At 42.3% G+C, this 18,094-nt stretch overlaps 1 protein-coding gene across 1 annotated transcript; it reads left to right on the top strand.

Moving 5' to 3' along the window:
* The first annotated feature begins 12,182 nt into the window (after positions 1–12,182).
* LOC147446543 (putative glucuronosyltransferase PGSIP7) lies at positions 12,183–17,901 on the top strand. Its single transcript, XM_086525761.1, has 5 exons — positions 12,183–12,929; positions 13,411–13,666; positions 14,929–15,136; positions 16,412–16,559; positions 16,974–17,901. Exons 1-5 carry the CDS (start codon positions 12,469–12,471, stop codon positions 17,560–17,562), a joined length of 1,662 nt encoding a protein of 553 aa, XP_086381887.1. The 5' UTR covers positions 12,183–12,468; the 3' UTR covers positions 17,563–17,901.
* Positions 17,902–18,094: the final 193 nt, after the last annotated feature.

Here is an 18,094-nt window from a genome sequence, read left to right as displayed (position 1 = left end):
AAATGAGAGAGAGAGAGAGAGAGAGAGAGAGAGAGAGAGAGAGAGAGAGAGAGAAATGTATGCACATCTGTTTCAACTGCAAAAAAAAATGTGGAAGAGATAAGGTTTGTTCAAGCAGTAACCAGCCACCTTAATCTTCAAGCCCTAGACTTCAAAGATTTGTTGCAGGGTAATTACAAAGGACTGGACATTCCACTGTGGAATATCTAGAGAGGCCTGATCTTGTAGTTCATTTGGTTGCAGAGGAATTCTTGTGTTTTCAAAAATCCTTCCTCTTACCCTATAGATCTCCTCAAATTTGATCTCAAGCAAAGTGCTTTGAGGCTATGTAACAAAGCCAAAGAGGACCTCCCTGAAGATCTCATTGTATCTCATATTATGAAAGGTACAAAATGGAAGCAAAGGAGTCATGTTGTCCCTAGGTACTACCACTCATTTAGATTTAGCATGCTCCTCTTACTGTAACGTGTAAAGTCTTGGGGATATCCCACACCCCCTGTCTGTGGGATTCATGTAGCTTTTTTTTCCTTTTCAATCAAATTTCTACCTTTCTCAAAAAAAAACATTTATCTTATGCAGTATAGAAGGTTTTTTTACTTTACATTTTGAAAAGGTTTGTCATTTCGTACAATCTTACCCTTCACTTTTTGGCATGCTAAAGGCCTTAGTATCCATATGGGTGAAGGTCGTCCAAATTTGTTTGCTTGACATGTGTCTCTTTAAAAATTGAAGAGAAAGAAACATTTCCTTTCAAATGCTATTTCCCAAAGATGCTTTCATTATTTATTTGGCATGCTGAAAGAGACTTTAAAGAGGATCAAAGAGTATTCATAGGATTTTGCTCCATAGTCTTTTTCAGAACAAAGATTAAAGAGTATCCAATAGGTTTTGCCAATTTTTGGTTTGGGGCTTATTAAGAGGAATCTCAATAGATCCTCCCATTGTTTGAGAGAAAAAAGGGAGAGCAAGGCACGTGGGGGGGGCGGGGGGGAGAGAGAGACCATGTGTTGAGGCGAAGGAGAGAGATAAGGAAATAGATGATCGTTTTTGCACCGTCGAGCAGGGCTTTGTGTGTGCACGTTTGTATGTTAACTCTAAGCACTGGCTGAACAAGGGTGAACAAGTTTCTCTTCATCTAGGGTAGTGCACCCTGGGTTACAGAGCAAGGCGATATTTTGAGCTCGTGGGTGTGTTGAATCTTGCGTATTGTAGCAGGCGAGGTGAGCTTGCAAAGATAGAGGCCTCAGAGTTGTGGGTTGGTCCCCTTTGTGCTCGCTCTCTCTCTCTCTCTCCACACTTGCAGTGCTGCAAATAGGAATGGCGTACAGAGTGCCCGGGGGGGATGCTTAGTGACCGTAGGTCCGGTCAATTTTGGACTCATTAGTTTTGATATGAATCCACAAAGATGTTGTGAGGGCTTTGAGGAAAAAATGGGAGCAATTTGCACGAGAGGGGGTTGCATTGCCGTGTGTCAATACGAAGGTGACCAGAGGCAGAGGATTTTTTTCATGTAGTGGCGGTCTCAATGCTGTCAGCATTGAAGGGAGGCGTGACGACGCTACTTTGTGGATGGGGATACAAAGAGCCGTGGCCGCTCTGAGGGAGTGATGAAAGAGAGAGATTAACAACAGACATCCTTCTGTGGAGAGAGAGCAAGAGAGAGATGGTTTGGCCCTATCGATCCTTTGGAAGGTGAAGTCCGAAAGGTGATAAGGGAGTGGAGAGAGAGAGAGAGAGAGAGAGAGAGAGAGAGAGAGAGAGAGAGAGAGAGAGAGAGAAGCCAGTTGTGGGTGAAGGCAGAGAAATGGATAGACAAGGAGACATAGGGGTGGAAAAAACATCCAAGTTGAGAGAGAGAGAGAGAGAGAGAGAGAGAGAGAGAGGGACTCAATGTATGTTATATTCTGGGAGCAACACATCTAGACAAGGTAGGAGAGCGACATAGATGAGCTAGGTTGCATGGTACAAGTGAACGCAGAGGGAGTGATGCGTAGAGAGAGAGGGAGACGCTATGTCTGGTGTGAGGGGAACTCTTCGCATAGGCAGCATGGCAAGGGCTGTGACGGATGATGGCAACAGTTTTTCTTTCTCTTTGGAGCTGGAAGATTCCAAAGAATCTCATGAAGAAATTTGTAAATTAATGGGGAAGTATTGATTCAATAAATTGTTTTAATACTCTCAATTGTAAAGAGTCCTTTTATTTAAAGTCTTCACAAATATTCATTTTATTAATTTATTAAATTGATTTATTATGTTTTGGGCTTAATTGCCTCAGAGTTGTAGGTTGGTCCCCTTTGCGCTCTCTCTCTCTCTCTCTCTCTCTCTCTCTCTCTCTCTCTCTCTCTCTCTCTCTCTCTCTCTCTCTCTCTCTCTCCACACTTGCAGTGCTACAGATGGGAATGGCGTATAGAGTGCCCGAGGGGGATGCTTAGTGACCGTAGGTCCGGTCAATTTTGGACTCATTAGTTTTGATATGAATCCACAAAGATGTTGTGAGGGCTTTGAGGAAAAAATGGGAGCAAATTGCACGAGAGGGGGTTGCATTCCGTGTGTCAATACGAAGGCAACGAGAGGCAGAGGATTTTTTTCATGTAATTGCGGTCTCAATGCTGTCAGCATTGAAGGGGGGCCTGAGGACGCTACTTTGTGGAGGGGGATACAAAGAGTCGTGGCCGCTCTGAGGGCATGATGAAAGAGAGAGATTAACAACAGACGTCCTTCTGTGGAGAGAGAGCAAGAGAGAGATGGTTTGGCCCCATCGATCCTTTGGAAGGTGAAGTCCGAAAGGTGATAAGGGAGTGGGGGGGGGGGGGGGGGGGGGGGGGAGAGAGAGAGAGAGAGAGAGAGAGAGAGAGAGAGAAGCCAGTTGTGGGTGAAGGCAGAGAAATGGATAGACAAGGAGACATAGGGGTGGAAAAAACATCTGAGTTGAGAGAGAGAGAGAGAGAGAGAGAGACACACACACACACACAGAGGGACTCCATGTATGTTATATTCTAGGAGCAACACATCTGGACAAGGTAGGAGAGCGACATAGATGAACTAGGTTGCAAGGTACAAGTGAACGCAGAGGGAGTGATGCGTAGAGAGAGAGGGAGACGCTATGTCAGGTGTGAGGGGAACTCTCCGCATAGGCAGCATGACAAGGGCTGTGACGGATGATGGCGACAGTTTTTCTTTCGCTTTGGAGCTGGAAGAATCTCATGAAGAAATTTGTAAATTAATGGGGAAGTATTTATTCAATAAATTTTTTTAATATTCTCAATTGTAAAGAGTCCTTTTATTTAAAGTCTTCACGAATATTCATTTTATTAAATTATTAAAAATATTTATTATTTTTTGGCTTATTAAATTATCTTTTTTAATGAAAATATTAATATATTCTTTTGTGTTAATTTTTATTATATATTTCTTTTTTATTTTATTTTGTTTTCAAATAATAATATGTAATGTGCATCTTTCATCTGATTATTTAAGTGGAGCCCTTTCTAGTATATAAACCAAACGAGATTATGGTTGGCTTCATGAGAACCGATGAAAGACATTCAAAAGAAAATGTACCTTCACCATGGAGGCTGTCCATTGACACAAAAGGAAGTTTCACTTCTCTAGACCCACAAAAAAATTAGTGAGCCTTCTCTCCCTTAAAAGAGAAGTTCTATCGTCCATTTTTCAGCACGAAACGTGGATCGGTGTGATTGGATTGAATCCAAAAGCTACATACTCAACAACACTACCACTACGCTGCAGCTCACTGGACGTCAAAATCATACATAATAAATTTTATAGAGGTATCTCCGTCCTCCCTTGAGAACGAAGAGAGAGATGGAAGAAAGAGTATGAGGCTTTTTTGGTCAACTCCTGTGAATCTAACTTGTGTATGCATAATGTACGTATAATGAATAATATAATGTATATTTTTATTGTTATTTTTTTCATTGTGTTTTGTTTTCAAATGATAATGTGTAATGTGCATCTTTCACTTTATTGTTTAAGCCGGGGGTTTTCTAATATATAAACCATTTTGTATTATATATGTATAATGGATAAATAATATTATATTAAAACACAAGAAAAGATTTAATGTGATTGTAAGCACTCATTTAAACTTACTTTCCATAATTCTCATTCCCCTCTTAGTTTAGCACACCTTAGTGCCTCTTCACCTTGTTCATTTTATGTTAGATATTTTGTAAGTGTTTCTTTGAGTGGACCAATGAGTGACACTTGGAAGCCTCTCTTTCCTTGAAAATTTTAAGTTCCATTATATATATATATATAGTATAGATAGATATATTCTTTGAAAATTTAAAGTTTCTAGAATAGATTATAGACTTTAGGCTATTGCTTGAACATAAAAGTAATGTATAGTCTAAGAGATTATCCCTTGAACATGAAAAAGATATTATTTTGGTTTGTGTGTGTGTGTGTGTGTGTGTGTGTGTGTGTATATGTTGGGCGGGGGGGGGGGGGGGGGGGGGGGGGGGGGGGGGGAGGGGGGGGGGAGAGAGAGAGAGATTCAACAAAGAATCTTATATAATGTACGTACCCTTTTAAGAAAGGTGTCCCCTCAAGGCACATGTAGTGCTTGAGATTCTTTGTAGATTCTTTTTTGTGATTTAATATAACATCTGTAATCACAATTGTGAGTATGGCGAAAAGACATAAAAAGAGAAAGATTTCCATGAAAGGGTGAATAGGGAGGTTGTACGTGTGTTTAATCCTTTTTTGGGACTTTATTAAGGGGTATCTTCAAAGATTCGGTGTTGAGAAGAGATTTAAATATTCGAACAAGTAAAGGATCAGGATGGCTTTCTTAAAAAATAAGAAAGTGATAAAGTCGTTAGGTTGAGTTTAATTGGAATCGATGTTCGAGAAAGGATTACCTCAGCTTTGAGTGGTTGAAAATCAAAACTGGCCGGTTGCAAATCATGGTAAAGGGAAGTTAAATGGTGAAATATGTGAGAAAATAGTTCAAAAATCTTGCAGATTTATGCTAGTATTTTTGGTTCGCTTCTTTGTGATGAGGAGGAAATTTGGCCAACGGCTGCTTAATAAAAGAGACTTTCTTGAATATTAATTAGAATTAATTTCTAGAATGCAAGAAAATTCAAGCCATGTGAGGGTGTGAAATGAAATGTGAAATAAAAAGAACTCATCAATGTTTGTGTGTGTGTGTGTGTGTAGAAATTATTAAAACAGCTAGTGTGTTACCCATGCATTGTTGCGACCAAAAAGCATGGCCATTGGGTCACACATATACACATATCTCTAGGGGGGTGTGTGTGTGTGTGTGTGTGTGTGTGTGTGTGTGTGAAACTATAGTAACCTTTGAGTGTGGTGGATTGGTTATCATAGTTCCCTCTTAAATACTAGGTCTTAACTTCAAGGCTTGTCAGATAGAGATTTGAGGTCTCTTGATGTGTTTCTATGACATGAAAGCTTCTCTCTCTCTCTCTCTCTCTCTCTCTCTCTCTCTCTCTCTCTCTCTCAGAAAATGTGCCCAAGGAGGAGGTAAGTCCCTTGAGCAAATAGGGATAAGCGACTTTGAGGCCGAGTTACAATTGAAAATATGCTTTTGGAATTGCAATGGATACCCATGAAATGCGGGGGGTGGCATTGATGAACTAACAAGCAAAGCCGATGTTGTACTTCTTGTTGAAACTTGGGAGCATGATACACAAAGGATTAATGGCTTGGAGGATTACAATGTACATTCATTGATGTGGTCAAAGAATCTCAAGCAACGAAGATGGAAAGGAGGGGTAGCATATATGGTTAAGAAAGGATTGGCAGATTTTGCATTAATTGTGAAAGATGAAAAATACAAACGTTATGTATGGCTAAAAATTATGACACCAAAAAGAGCACCCATTTTTGTATTCGGTTACTACATTCCGCATCATGATTCTCCCTTTTATGGTTGCATGGATAGAGATTAGCCATTTTTTATTTAGAAGAGGATATTGTTTATTTCAAAGGTGAAGGTGATGTTACTGTATTTGGGCATATGAATGCTCGCACAAAAACATTGCAATATGATACTCAATAATTTGATTTGCCATACATTTCAAAGGAGTTGGAGGAAGTTCACTTATATGATCATACTTCAATGGATGAGAAAGAGCCGGATTACTATGGAAACTTACTTTTACACATGTGTAATAGCACGAGTATGCTCATTGCCAATGGTGTATCTTTGTGGAGTGGAATCAATGTTTTACAGGACAACTCTAAGTTGAAAGATGACGGAACATTGACAGGAGAACCAGATTTAGTACTAGATAGGCGTGTCAAACATTTGAGAAATAGAGACATTGTGGAAGTTTTGGTTAAGTGGCAGAACTATCCAGTAGAGGATGCATCTTGGGTTGATCTTAGTGTTTTGCAAAGCGAATTTCCCTCCTTCCAACTCTGAGGACAGAGTTAATTTTGAAAAGGGGAGATTGTAACAAGACTTGATTTTGAGGTGTTTTAGTAATAAATTTTGTTTTCTAGGAAGTTTTTGTCATTTTAAAGTTAGTCCACTGTGTAGAAGGATGTGTGGATTGTTTTCGTACGATAAAATTTTTTGATCCGGAAGGCACTTTCTGGGGCATTTTTGAAGGCGTTAACGTGGGATTTTGAAAAAGTGATGTATGAAGCGATTGAAGCTTGCGTTATAAGGAACAACTTTGGTTCTTTGAGTCCTTAGAGATTTTGATGTTTTGATGCTCGTTGAAGGCCAAAGATTAAGAAAAAAGTTGGATTTGCTGTTTTTGCATCGTTTTTGTAGAAAATGCTGTTTTGCAGGTTGATTTTCAGCAAATCGAAGCAGGCTATGGAAATTTTCCATCACATAGCCGTCGAAGAGCGCAGCGAGGGCAACAAGATTGTATGAGACGGACTTGGGCTGTTTTGGCTCCGTTTGGGAGTTATGTTCAGTTGAAGACAGCTGGAAAATTGTGGACTTTTAAATTTTATTTTATTTTTATAAAAAAACTAACCTCTACGGATCGCTTCGCGATCACGTTTTTTTTACCTTGTTCTCGCAGGTATATTGGCACGCAAGTCGAGTCGACCAAACGCCAAAAATAGAAAAGCGGCTATTTTAAGAGGTCGCAGGCTTTTGGAGGAGAATAGGACGGGTGGTGCGTTTTGGGGGGATTCACCATTCTCTCTTCTGCGAGTGCGAGTGCGAGTGCGAGTGCGAGTGAGACGCTGCATGCAAGCGAATTGAAGCTCGGGGGTGGTCGGGAGGTTCGAGCTCCGTACAATGGAGTGCGTCCATATATATTTTGCTCCTCTGTTGTATCAAACACTATCAATACAAAGATTTCTTCCTCTGTTTTGCTATCTATCTTTATTATTCGGTTCCCGTGACACCCTTGCCGTGCTACGCCTCACCAGTGAGCGCCTTCCCCAACCCTGAGCACTCACAAATTGGGCTTACAGTCGTGCCTTGTGTCATCCTTCACCTCCTATCCCGCCACTCGACATGCCATCCAGCCCTCTCTCAGATGCCCTCTCAACACTCGCGCGATAGAGAGACAATTCCTCATAAACCTTGCATGCAGGTCCATGCTGAGAGAGAGAGACAGAGAACTTGGCCTGCGACGTGCGCCATCGGGAAGGAGAGACAGACAGATCGTCTCACGATACTGTGCTGCCATGGACTTGGGTGAAAACCTTCCTGATTGCAACGAACGGGAAGGCGGGGAGAGAGAGAGAGAAGAGATAGAGATAGAGAGAGACTCATTGTGTGTACCCAAGTGCAAGAATGCCTTGCACTCCGAGAGTCGCTAATTGGACTCCCATCCCCTAGATCACGAGGACCCTTCCAAAATGCCGCGAGCAGGTGGACGTGTGTGGCATCGTCCTACGATGATAGCTGCAAGGGAAAGGACACAAAAAAAAATCCCCCTTCCTACTGTCACACCTTGCCATCATTGGCTCCTGCCTGCACCCAGCCCCTCTTGCATTGCCTGTACCTACACATCCACAACACTGCTCTCACCATGCCATCACAATCGGCTTTACACCTCGCCATGCAACACACTTCTGCATTGTCTCGCTTCTGAGGGCATTAACACAAAAAAATATGCTCGCTTGCTTTGTTCCCAACCATGCTCTGCTCAGTGGCACACAAACAAAAAATAAAAAACTCACTCCCTCGTTGTGCCCGACGCATATCACCTCTCTCCCGCCCCTCTCTCTCTTCCCCCTCCATGTGTCACCTTGTCCTTTTTCATTTTCAAGCCATGACAACATCTTCTTCCTACTTCCCTAGCTTTACTATTCCCGAATTTGAGGGTATCTTGCTCGATTCTAGTGAAAGAAAAATGCGTGCCAACCTATTATTTGTTGCAATAATTTTTAGTGGAGTTTGCACTAAAGTGGTCTTCAAACTCCCTAGAACATTGATGTAGATAATGTGAGGCAATCTTGCAATTGCCCGTGCATGGAGGATGGCTTCAAAATTGACACCAAGTGATAGATGTGTTGCCACCACAATAAAGAGAAGGTATTCTAGCAAAGAAAGGATGTAAGTGCATGTTTTTTTTAAATTTGGTTGTCCTCTAGCCGTGCTCAATGCTCATATTGCAGGATACACTTTTTTTGCATGGTGCAATCAAATTGTGTAAATAGTCAATGATTCAAACAAAGGTAAACAAAGGTGAGGAGTGTCATGAAAATGTGTACTATATACATGTATGTATAAAGGCAAGCACACACACAAAGTCACATGATTCAAACATAGTCAATGCATTCAAACATAGGTGAGGAGTGTCATGAAAGTGTGTACTACATATATGTATGTATAAAGGCAAGCACACACACAAATTCACATACACATGAAAGGCAAATACAATTATACTCGCGCAACAAGTCACATGCAAGGGCTTTGTTATATGATTCTGGGATGGGATATTTTACGGACAACCTTGCAATGGTTTTACAAAGTTCTTACGTTGGGTTCAAACTTGACGACATGTCGACATTAACAAGTTCTCTTCTCTTTCTCTAAAATAAAAGTTCTAGCAATGGCTAATTCAAGAATATTACAGTTATACCAAGCTAAGTTACTTGCATGCTTCTAAGAGTGACCTTAGCATGTTCTATGATTCTAGGATGGGATATTTTAGGGACAACCTTGCAATGGTTTTACAAAGATCTTAGGTTGGGTTTAGATTGGATAAACGACAAAGTGGAAGGAAGGTGCGTACATCAATTGCATAAAACAAAAATGGTTTCTCCCCGGATCCACCATTTCTTCGATGAGTCCCCCGGCCCCCCATAAGATATGCATTATCAGAGTCCTTTTCAACGTAAAATGCGGGCTAGAGGTCTTGATCTCTGCGCAATCGAGCTACAGCCAATAGTGCAATTGCTAGGCTACTTGAGGCTGCTTGGAATCATTTTTGCCATTATCAATCTCAGCATGGACGTCGTTCTGTGTGAACATTGTGAGCAAAGACAAGAAAAATTACCTCGGTTTGCTATCGATCAGCTCGTCTAAACCCAACCTTAGATAGATCACTGTATTTCTTGAAGGGCATGTCATATACCTAACACGGGTAGAGAGGCTTTCAAAAATCAATTATAGTGATTGGAGACACATCTTTGTATTTTCTTTCCACCACATGACATGGCTTGAGAAAAGAATATCACTTTTTTTTAATAAGGACATCAACATGAGCTTTCTCTCAACTAAAACGACATTCCTCTTTCTAATGTTGGACTTGTGTGAAATGTGGGTATGAAACAATCTATCTATACAATTATAATGGGGGAAGGGATTCAAGCCCCCTCTTGAGACACGTGTCACCGTCTCCTCACTTCGATAGTGTGTTGATGCTCTGCACCTTTCTGACCACACAAACGACAATGTGTGTGTGTGAGAGAGAGAGAGAGAGAGAGAGAGAGAGAGAGAGGCAGCCGAAGGCCGCTGGCTAGACTAGTAAATCTAGAGGAGATAGTGGATACCACATCTTATATCTATATTAAAATGAAAGGGTTTGTTGCCATGTGGATGGATCTAAGGCCTGCTTCGACTGCTTCGGCTTTTGAATCATGTGGCAGTTCGGCTTCAGAATCTGTGTAGCTAGGCCGCGTCGAGCGCCAGCTGGCTGGCAAACTCTCGAGCTTCTGCATGAGTCCTGATTGCGCCCTCGAGCAGCTGGCTCTGACCATGCCACTGAGCTCCTCGAGCAGCGGGCAAAAACCCTCGACCTCCCTGCAAAATAGCGTGCTGCACCCTTGCGGTAGTCTCAAGGACCAACTGTGTGTGTGAGAGAGAGGGATCCTCGATTAGCGGGCAAATCATACGCTCTCTCCAAATCTATAACAGATTTCTTGCGCTCACTCTCGAGCTACTGGCAGACCATTGAAGAGCTCTCTCTCTCTCTCTCTCTCTCTCTCTCTCTCTCTCTCCTTCCTTTTATTCCTTATATAAACTGCCCAGTCGTGCTGAAAGAGCTCTCTCTCTTTCTCTCGCCACGCCTTCTCCCTTGCCCGTGTGCTCAATGATGCCCGTCTCTTACTTGCCAACGTGGGCTTCCAGCACAGCGAGCAAATTTCTTCCACCGGCATCCATGGTGCCAACACCATTTGATGCGTGACTACATTACTCTTCCCTTACGCTTCATCCCCAGTAGGTGTAATCTATGGCACAAATTCAAGTTTGTTTTATTCCAACCTCGCTTATGTAATGCCATTGAAACATTACATTGAATCGTGAATAAAAGATCTCTAGGTTTTTGGTGCCCAAGAGTGTTGTATTGATAAGAAGTTCAAAGTTTGTATACATATGTATATATCAAAGTATATTCAGTTTTGAACTTTGGTTACAAATCAAGTCCTGCTTAAGAGTTCCAGTTCCAGCTTTAGCGCATTCTGGCATGAGTGTTTGAATGTTAAGTTTTCAATTTCATTCTTAGGTGCGATACAACAAACAAAAGATTATTGGAACAAACAAAAGATTATTGGACTTTGTTTTTGGATTACTTTTGAGGGTCTTTACATTTTCAGCAAAGAATGGTTTTACTGCCCACCACCAAGATCACTTTTCATGGAGCATGAATTTAAAAGAAACACAAAGTATGCAGAGTTCTACCGAAGGCAAGTGGGGGTAATCAGAAACTTTTAGTGTTTGCTCGAACTAATTAGACTCTTAATTCAATTATAATCCTACATTGAATCTCCACTTAGTGTATGGGCCAGCTATAGCCATAGATTAACTATTTACCTGCCCATTTCAACGTTTTAGTTTCTTTTCTTGTTGATGGTTGTACTAGCAAACAATGGTGTAAAACCCAAACCCATGGCAATGAGTTTACCCAACCACTAAGCAGGTGACACGTTTTCTTTCCCCCCTTTCTCTTGCATTAATGCGTATACTCACTCAATTCATCACAAAGGCTGCATGTGTGCTAGAACTAACTTCATTCGATAACTCACTCAAAGTTATCTATAATTCTGCTTTCTGTATTAGGAGTTAGGTTTTCCCTTTAGGGTCCTGAAGTTAAGTGCCAAATTCTCAAAATGTCGTACAAATGGATTGAGGTCTAAGCAGTGTTCTAAAAAAAGTGGATTTAATTAGTGTATGTTTAACCAGCTATACTTGAAAAATCCTTGCTACCTTTCCTTGAAGAAAACCAACAATCTCAAACGCTTCAACTTTTGACCTAAATTTCGAAAAAGTTTCATATGTCCCATATTTTCTTTGATTTTGTATTATTCTATGTGTATTGTGAGGTATGGCTTATCTTTGATTTCTTTATGCTGTCGCAAGCAGCTATTCCACCGGAGGCAGAGTTAGTCTCAAGATAGTGGATTGCTTAAAAATAACACACTATCTATACTATAGATAAAGTGGGGAGGAATTCCAATCCCTCCCTCGACCACGTGCCGAAAACAACTTAATCTAGTCAGACGCCTCAAATAGTTTGATCCGGTTGTGTTCCCTATAGCCCAGGCGACAAGCGGATAGCGCATGCAAAGAGAGAGAGAGAGAGAGAGAGAGAGAGAGAGAGAGAGAGGCCTAGCGCATGCAAAGAGAGAGAGAGAGAGGCTGCCGAAGACGACCGGCCATACTAGTGGGGCTTAGTGTCGTGGGGACGGGGTGGATCAAAGGCAAGGCTTCATTTAATTTTTTGGTGGGGACGGGGTGGATCGAAGGCAAGGCTTCATTCAATTTTTAGTGTTGGCAACAGATTGAGAGAAGAGAGCTTTTAGAACTTAGAAGAGAAACCGAATCATTGTTTGGAAGAGACGGTGGCTGTTACGAACGGTAAAGAAGCTGGTCCAATTTTTTTGGGTCACGTTCATGATGAGGGGAAGGCAAGGTTATGGGGCTCCCCTCTCTCTTCCCGCCAGTCCCTCTCCCGCTCTCTCTCTCCCCTCTCTCTACCTGCGCCCGTCTCGGTTAAGACAACTTGCATCTATCTCTCTCTATTTCTTGTGCACTCCCTCGTGACGAAGCCGACGATGGCACGCAGGTTCTCCGTCTCCTCTTCGTACTGCGTCTGCTTCACTCTCCTGCTTTCCCTCCTCTCCGCAGCCTCATCTTCTCGGGTGAAAGGCTCTTCTTCTTCCTTCTCCACCACCCGACAGCTCCCCGGTCAAGCTCAGAGGTTCGTTACGTCCGCAGATCTGCAGCCCGACCTCTTTACGAGCTCTCTCATCAACGTTAACCACATTGACAACAGCAAGATCAGGGGAGAGCCTGACTCTAAGCCAATTCTGACCAAGTCGGGATCGTCCTCAACCACAGTGGCAACAGCTAATCGTAATGCGTATGGCACGATCTTGTATGTCGGCACGCCGCGCGACTACGAGTTCTACATTGCTGCTCGAGTGTTACTTCAGTCGCTAGCTCGCCTCCGTGTAAACGCCGACCTGATCCTCATCGCATCCCTCGATGTTCCCCAGCGTTGGGCTCACAGCTTGTAATCTTCTCCCCTATTTCTTTACCGCTTGTTGTCACCTTTTTGTAACGAACCCCGCAAAAGTCATGTTCAACAATGTGTTTAACGTTGTCTAAGCTTCTCTAGAAAACTTTGAGCGGCTATGGTCTGTATCTAGTCTTGATCGGTACTCGAACTTCATCTACCCGCCTGGCCGTACTTACGGCAAATTAAGGAAGCTTAAATGAAAACTAGAGTAAAATCTGTAGCTTATGGCGATGGCCGATTCTGGTCATGAACGTTCACATTTAGTAACTGTGGTGGAGCTTGGAAGATACAGAATGGTGGAAATAGTATCTGTGTACAAGTGTGTGTCCAGTTTTGCTCGAATTTTTGTCTCACGAACATTCCTAATTAAGCGCACGCAACTTTTGGACACGTGATAATATTTTAAGAAATAGCATTTCCGTGCGTGCGCATCCTTTGCGACGATAAACTTTTTATGATCTGTGTCTGCGAGCAGTGCAATTGAGGGGGTGAGGGTAATTCGAGTTCCCAACCTTCCCAATCCTTCCAAAGACATGCCAGATTTCGACAAAAGATTCAAATACAGCCTAAATAAGGTGTATGCATGGAGGCTAGCGGACTACGAGCGCATTGTAATGCTGGATGTCGACAATGTCTTCATGCGTAACACAGATGAGCTTTTTTTGTGCGGTCAGTTTTGTGCTGTCTTCATCGACCCCTGCATCTTCCACACGGGCCTCTTTGTGCTGGAGGTAAGCTTACATCCAATCTGATTTGGCCATATGTATAAAATTAATAGGACAAGCAGATCATGCCCTAAGCCATCTCAGCTTGCAAGTTATGTTAAGAGGGGGTGGCACTATGCTTAATATTTTGTCTGCAACTTATTCGTTGTTACAGATAGAAATTAGTTTGCTACATTGATTGTATAAATGTTTGTGTGACGTGCACCAAGGCCGGTTGACTAGACTGAACTGTCACCGTAGCTTGCTATTTGTTCTGTGCATGAGGAAAGAAATTACTCCTTATCAATTAATGCATTATACAAAGTCATTCCCTCTCATCCATGGCCGATAAATTTTGTTGTTTTTCCCATGGCATAAGTTGTCAATTATGACCTGAGGTGAAGGGCATCCTATTGATATGCCTCAATTGCTTTTCTGGCATCCATGCCCATAGTCCATTAAGACTTGACCTTTGATACATGCTCAATATTTGGAAGTGGTCCTGATCAATCACTCAATATTAAGTGATTCCATCTACTGATCAGTCACTCAATATTAAGTGATTCCTTGTTGTGGCCCAGATAATGACAAATATTTGGAAGTGGACCTGATCACTCACCAGTCACAACTATAAATTATTTCCCCTCATCACCGACCTGATCGCTTAATCAACTCTAAGCGAATCTTCACTCTCAAGTGATCATATGGGATTGTAATGGCATGCCTCCAATGCAAACAGTACTTCCACCGAAGTGGTGATGGTACATGGCTGTAAATGCATTGGAAGGGAGCCGCCTGGCCGCTCAACAAAAAGATGGCAACATCAGGAACTCTGCCAATGTGGATTGGCTAAAACAATTTTCTGTGCGTGCGCTAAGAGAGGGAAGGGTATTTCCTGTAATCAATTATAGCTCGGGAATTCCTTTTATGCGCACGAAAACTACCACAGGCATTGTAAGTGTGTGTCAGAGTGTTGTGTGTGTGTGTGTGTGTGTGTGTTTTTTTTTTTTTGTGGGGGGGGGGGGGCGGCTACCGAAAACCTTTCAAGCGCTTCTTTTCTTCTTCATAAGCATAGAATTGCACGTAGTTCAGACTTGCTATTTTTTCCGCAACCTCAGCATAAGGTGAACTTACCATAAGGTCACTTTCCTGGGACTTTATAAAGGCAGTTTGGGCTACTGTTACTGTTCCAGGTTAATGTCGTCTTAGATGAATTAATTTTATAAGCACAATGTATATGAAAGATGCCCAAAAGACCTTTTTGATCAATATAGTGTCTTAACTTGCAGCCATCAAATAGGGTTTTCAAGGAGATGTACGATTACTTGTCTACAGGCAAACTAGAAAGCTTTGATGGCGCAGATCAAGGCTTTCTTACTTCTTATTTTAGTCATTTGCTTGAGAAGCCACTATTTTACCCACCAGCAAATAACGCCACTCGGCTCAATGGATATTATAGGCTTCCTCTCGGTTATCAAATGGATGCTTCCTATTTCTGTAAGTTCCTTTCCTCTTACCTTGGATAATCTGTTCAAGAAAGTTTCTACTTGATGTGTAGATCTCTACCATTTTGGAAAAATACTAAATCTTCATACATCTAAAACGTAGAAAAGAAAGGCAGGAGATAAAAAGACATTGGATAGTCAGAAGATTTTGTACTCTCTACATTGAGGGTGTCTACTGTGCTTGCGCATGCAATGTGTGTTTACCTTTCCCTTTGTGCTTGCCTCTTTTGAGTTTCCTTGCACACTGTTGTGTATTGAATTTATTTCTTTGGAAGTGATTAGTTAGGACACGTCACAAAAAAGACTGTTGAATATTGTTTACTCATCTTATTGCACATTGAATGGTTTTTGTTATTTCTCGTACTAGTTTTCACAGTCATTTGAAAAGCTCTTATGTTAGTGGTAATAGTGCGGCCTTTGGGGGCAGGAGCGCGTGCTCGAATCTCACATGTTGGTGCCGGACCCCGGTGGTTTGGATTGGCGGTGTTTGATCATCCTCATTCATTGATCACTTGGGGCTTACGTACACTTTTGCAAGTGTTTAACCCCCATACGGTAGGCAACCGGCAAACTGGTCATGCCCCACACCCATGGAAAGTCCAAAGGCCGCAGGAGCGCGTGCTCGAATCTCACATGTTGGTGCCGGACCCCGGTGGTTTGGATTGGCGGTGTTTGATCATCCTCATTCATTGATCACTTGGGGCTTACGTACACTTTTGCAAGTGTTTAACCCCCATACGGTAGGCAACCGGCAAACTGGTCATGCCCCACACCCATGGAAAGTCCAATACCTATCCAGAGCCACATTTCAAATGTTCTGCCGCTTTACTTCATGGCTAGCTTGAAAAATTCCCAAAAATTCCAATCAAAATAAGTGCACCTGGTCCTAGTGGTCAAAGGGCACACCTGGCGGCACCACTCCTTGAGGCTGTCTTTTTCTCTCTAAAGAGGCTCTTAAATACATTGGTCGAGGGTATATGCGGAAGTCCCATAGCAAAGTCTTTTGCTGGTTTAATGGATTTACACACAAATGTCTAGACTCATCATGTTTGAATGCATACATGAGATGTAAAGATGTACATGTGGGCCCTTCCTCTGCCCTACCTTGAGGACCAAGTCTTTTGCTGGTTTAATGGATTTACACACAAATGCTTTTTATGTTGGACATAGACACGTCTAGAAGTTTGTGTATCGATTCACTTGCAAATGCTTTTTATGTTCTTTGTGATGTAAGTTGTAACCTGTTTTTTTCACATGCCGCTGGCAGACATAAGGCTAAAATGGAGAGTACCATGCGGAGCTAACAGTATCATCACGTTCCCTAGTGCGTCTTTGCTTAAGCCTTGGTATTGGTGGTCATGGCCGGTGCTTCCATTAGGATTGGCCTGGCATGATCAGAGAAAAGCGACAATTGGGTACGTGTTATAAACTGAACCCCTGTTGGTCGTGTGTGTAGTCTCTCGTCATGCCTGCGCTAGTTGCACCTGTGTGTGTGTGTGTGTGTGTGCGCGTGCGCGCACGACGTGAGAGAGATAGAGAGTGTGCGCGCCTGTGTGTGTGTGTGTGTGTGTGAGAGAGAGAGAGAGAGAGAGAGAGAGAGAGAGAGAGAGAGTGAGGTTTCGCATGAAAAAAGCTACAGGATGGAAGAAACACATGCTCCATGTCCACTGTGAAAAGAGGAAAATTCTACTCTTTCGTATACATATATATGCAAGGAAAATCTCTCTCTCTCTCTCTCTCCCTCTCTCTCTCTCTCTCGTGCAGTTTCTATGATGATCTCCATAGGTTGATGCACCAATAACTTGACTGTTTTTTGCCTTGTGATGCAGGTACTCTGAAGAGTCGTCCGTTCTTCTAGCAGAGTCTTTTATTTACTGCTGTTTAATTGTTCTTGCAACTGCAGCCTGGCTTGGTTTCATTCCGAGTTTGCATATGGATGGAGACCAGTTATTCAAATCATGCGTACCTAGAAGGCTATGGATGAAGCATGAAGCTGTGTATGCACTCCTTTGTGCGAAAGTTTTACCACCCATCGGTGTCATCACAAGCTTTTTATTTCCTTTTTGGATGATACCCACTACTTCCCATCCCCTCGCCGGCTGGGGAGTATTTCTCTTGGGTTCCTTCTCACTCCTCATTACTCTCATTGCCATTTTTGGATTCAACCAGAGCCCTGCATTAACCCCATGGCTTCTCATTTTCTTGAGTCTGCTTGTCATGGCTTTCCCTTCTTACAATAATGGCATTATCAGAATGTTGGCCATATTTGGCTTTGGTGCTTTTTCTACACCTTTTTTGTGGTGGTCCCTAAAGACAATTTCGATAGGCAAGTGTTTGAACGCAGAAAGAGAGCCCGGCAAGACTAGCCCAGTATTGAAAGTTGCATCCCAAGCTCTAACAAGAAACTGTGCAGATTAGCCATGGCTTTGTTAAAAAGTTATTGCATTTTTTGCTCAAAAGATTTGCTCTGTAAGTGGATGGGGCTTTCACCTGCACAATGCCGACAAAGTGAAGGGTACACTCCTGTACTTGAATGAGCTTATTCTTTTGATGGACCATAATTAGCTTGAGCACAATTTGAATTGATGTGGTGGCTTTCAAAGGTGAAATCACCCCGTGGCTACACTGAACAATGTAGCATACAATGCAGGCCTAGTGAACTGCTGATTCATTGTACTTCCAAAGGATCTGTGGCAAAAGCCTCAAAACTTTCGTTTTTGTAATGCAATTGAGCCTAGAACGACTTCGGACTGTACTCTTCCTCATTGTCCCCTAAGTGATGATTATATAATGCAATGGTAGGAAAAAAATGGAATGGAAGAAATTGTTTACCGTGATAGGGTGTAGGGTATATGAGACAGTGTGTGTGAAGGGTATAAGAGGCATAGTGAGGTGCTCGTGTAACATCACTGCCCATATTGCATGAGACCCTGACATGAGTGGCTTGAAA

Source organism: Adiantum capillus-veneris, chromosome 12 (assembly GCF_014529385.1).
Source record: "Adiantum capillus-veneris isolate H3 chromosome 12, ASM1452938v2, whole genome shotgun sequence".
In the NCBI taxonomy this organism is placed as follows: Eukaryota; Viridiplantae; Streptophyta; class Polypodiopsida; order Polypodiales; family Pteridaceae; genus Adiantum; species Adiantum capillus-veneris.
This window is presented reverse-complemented; position numbering and strand designations above follow the sequence as displayed.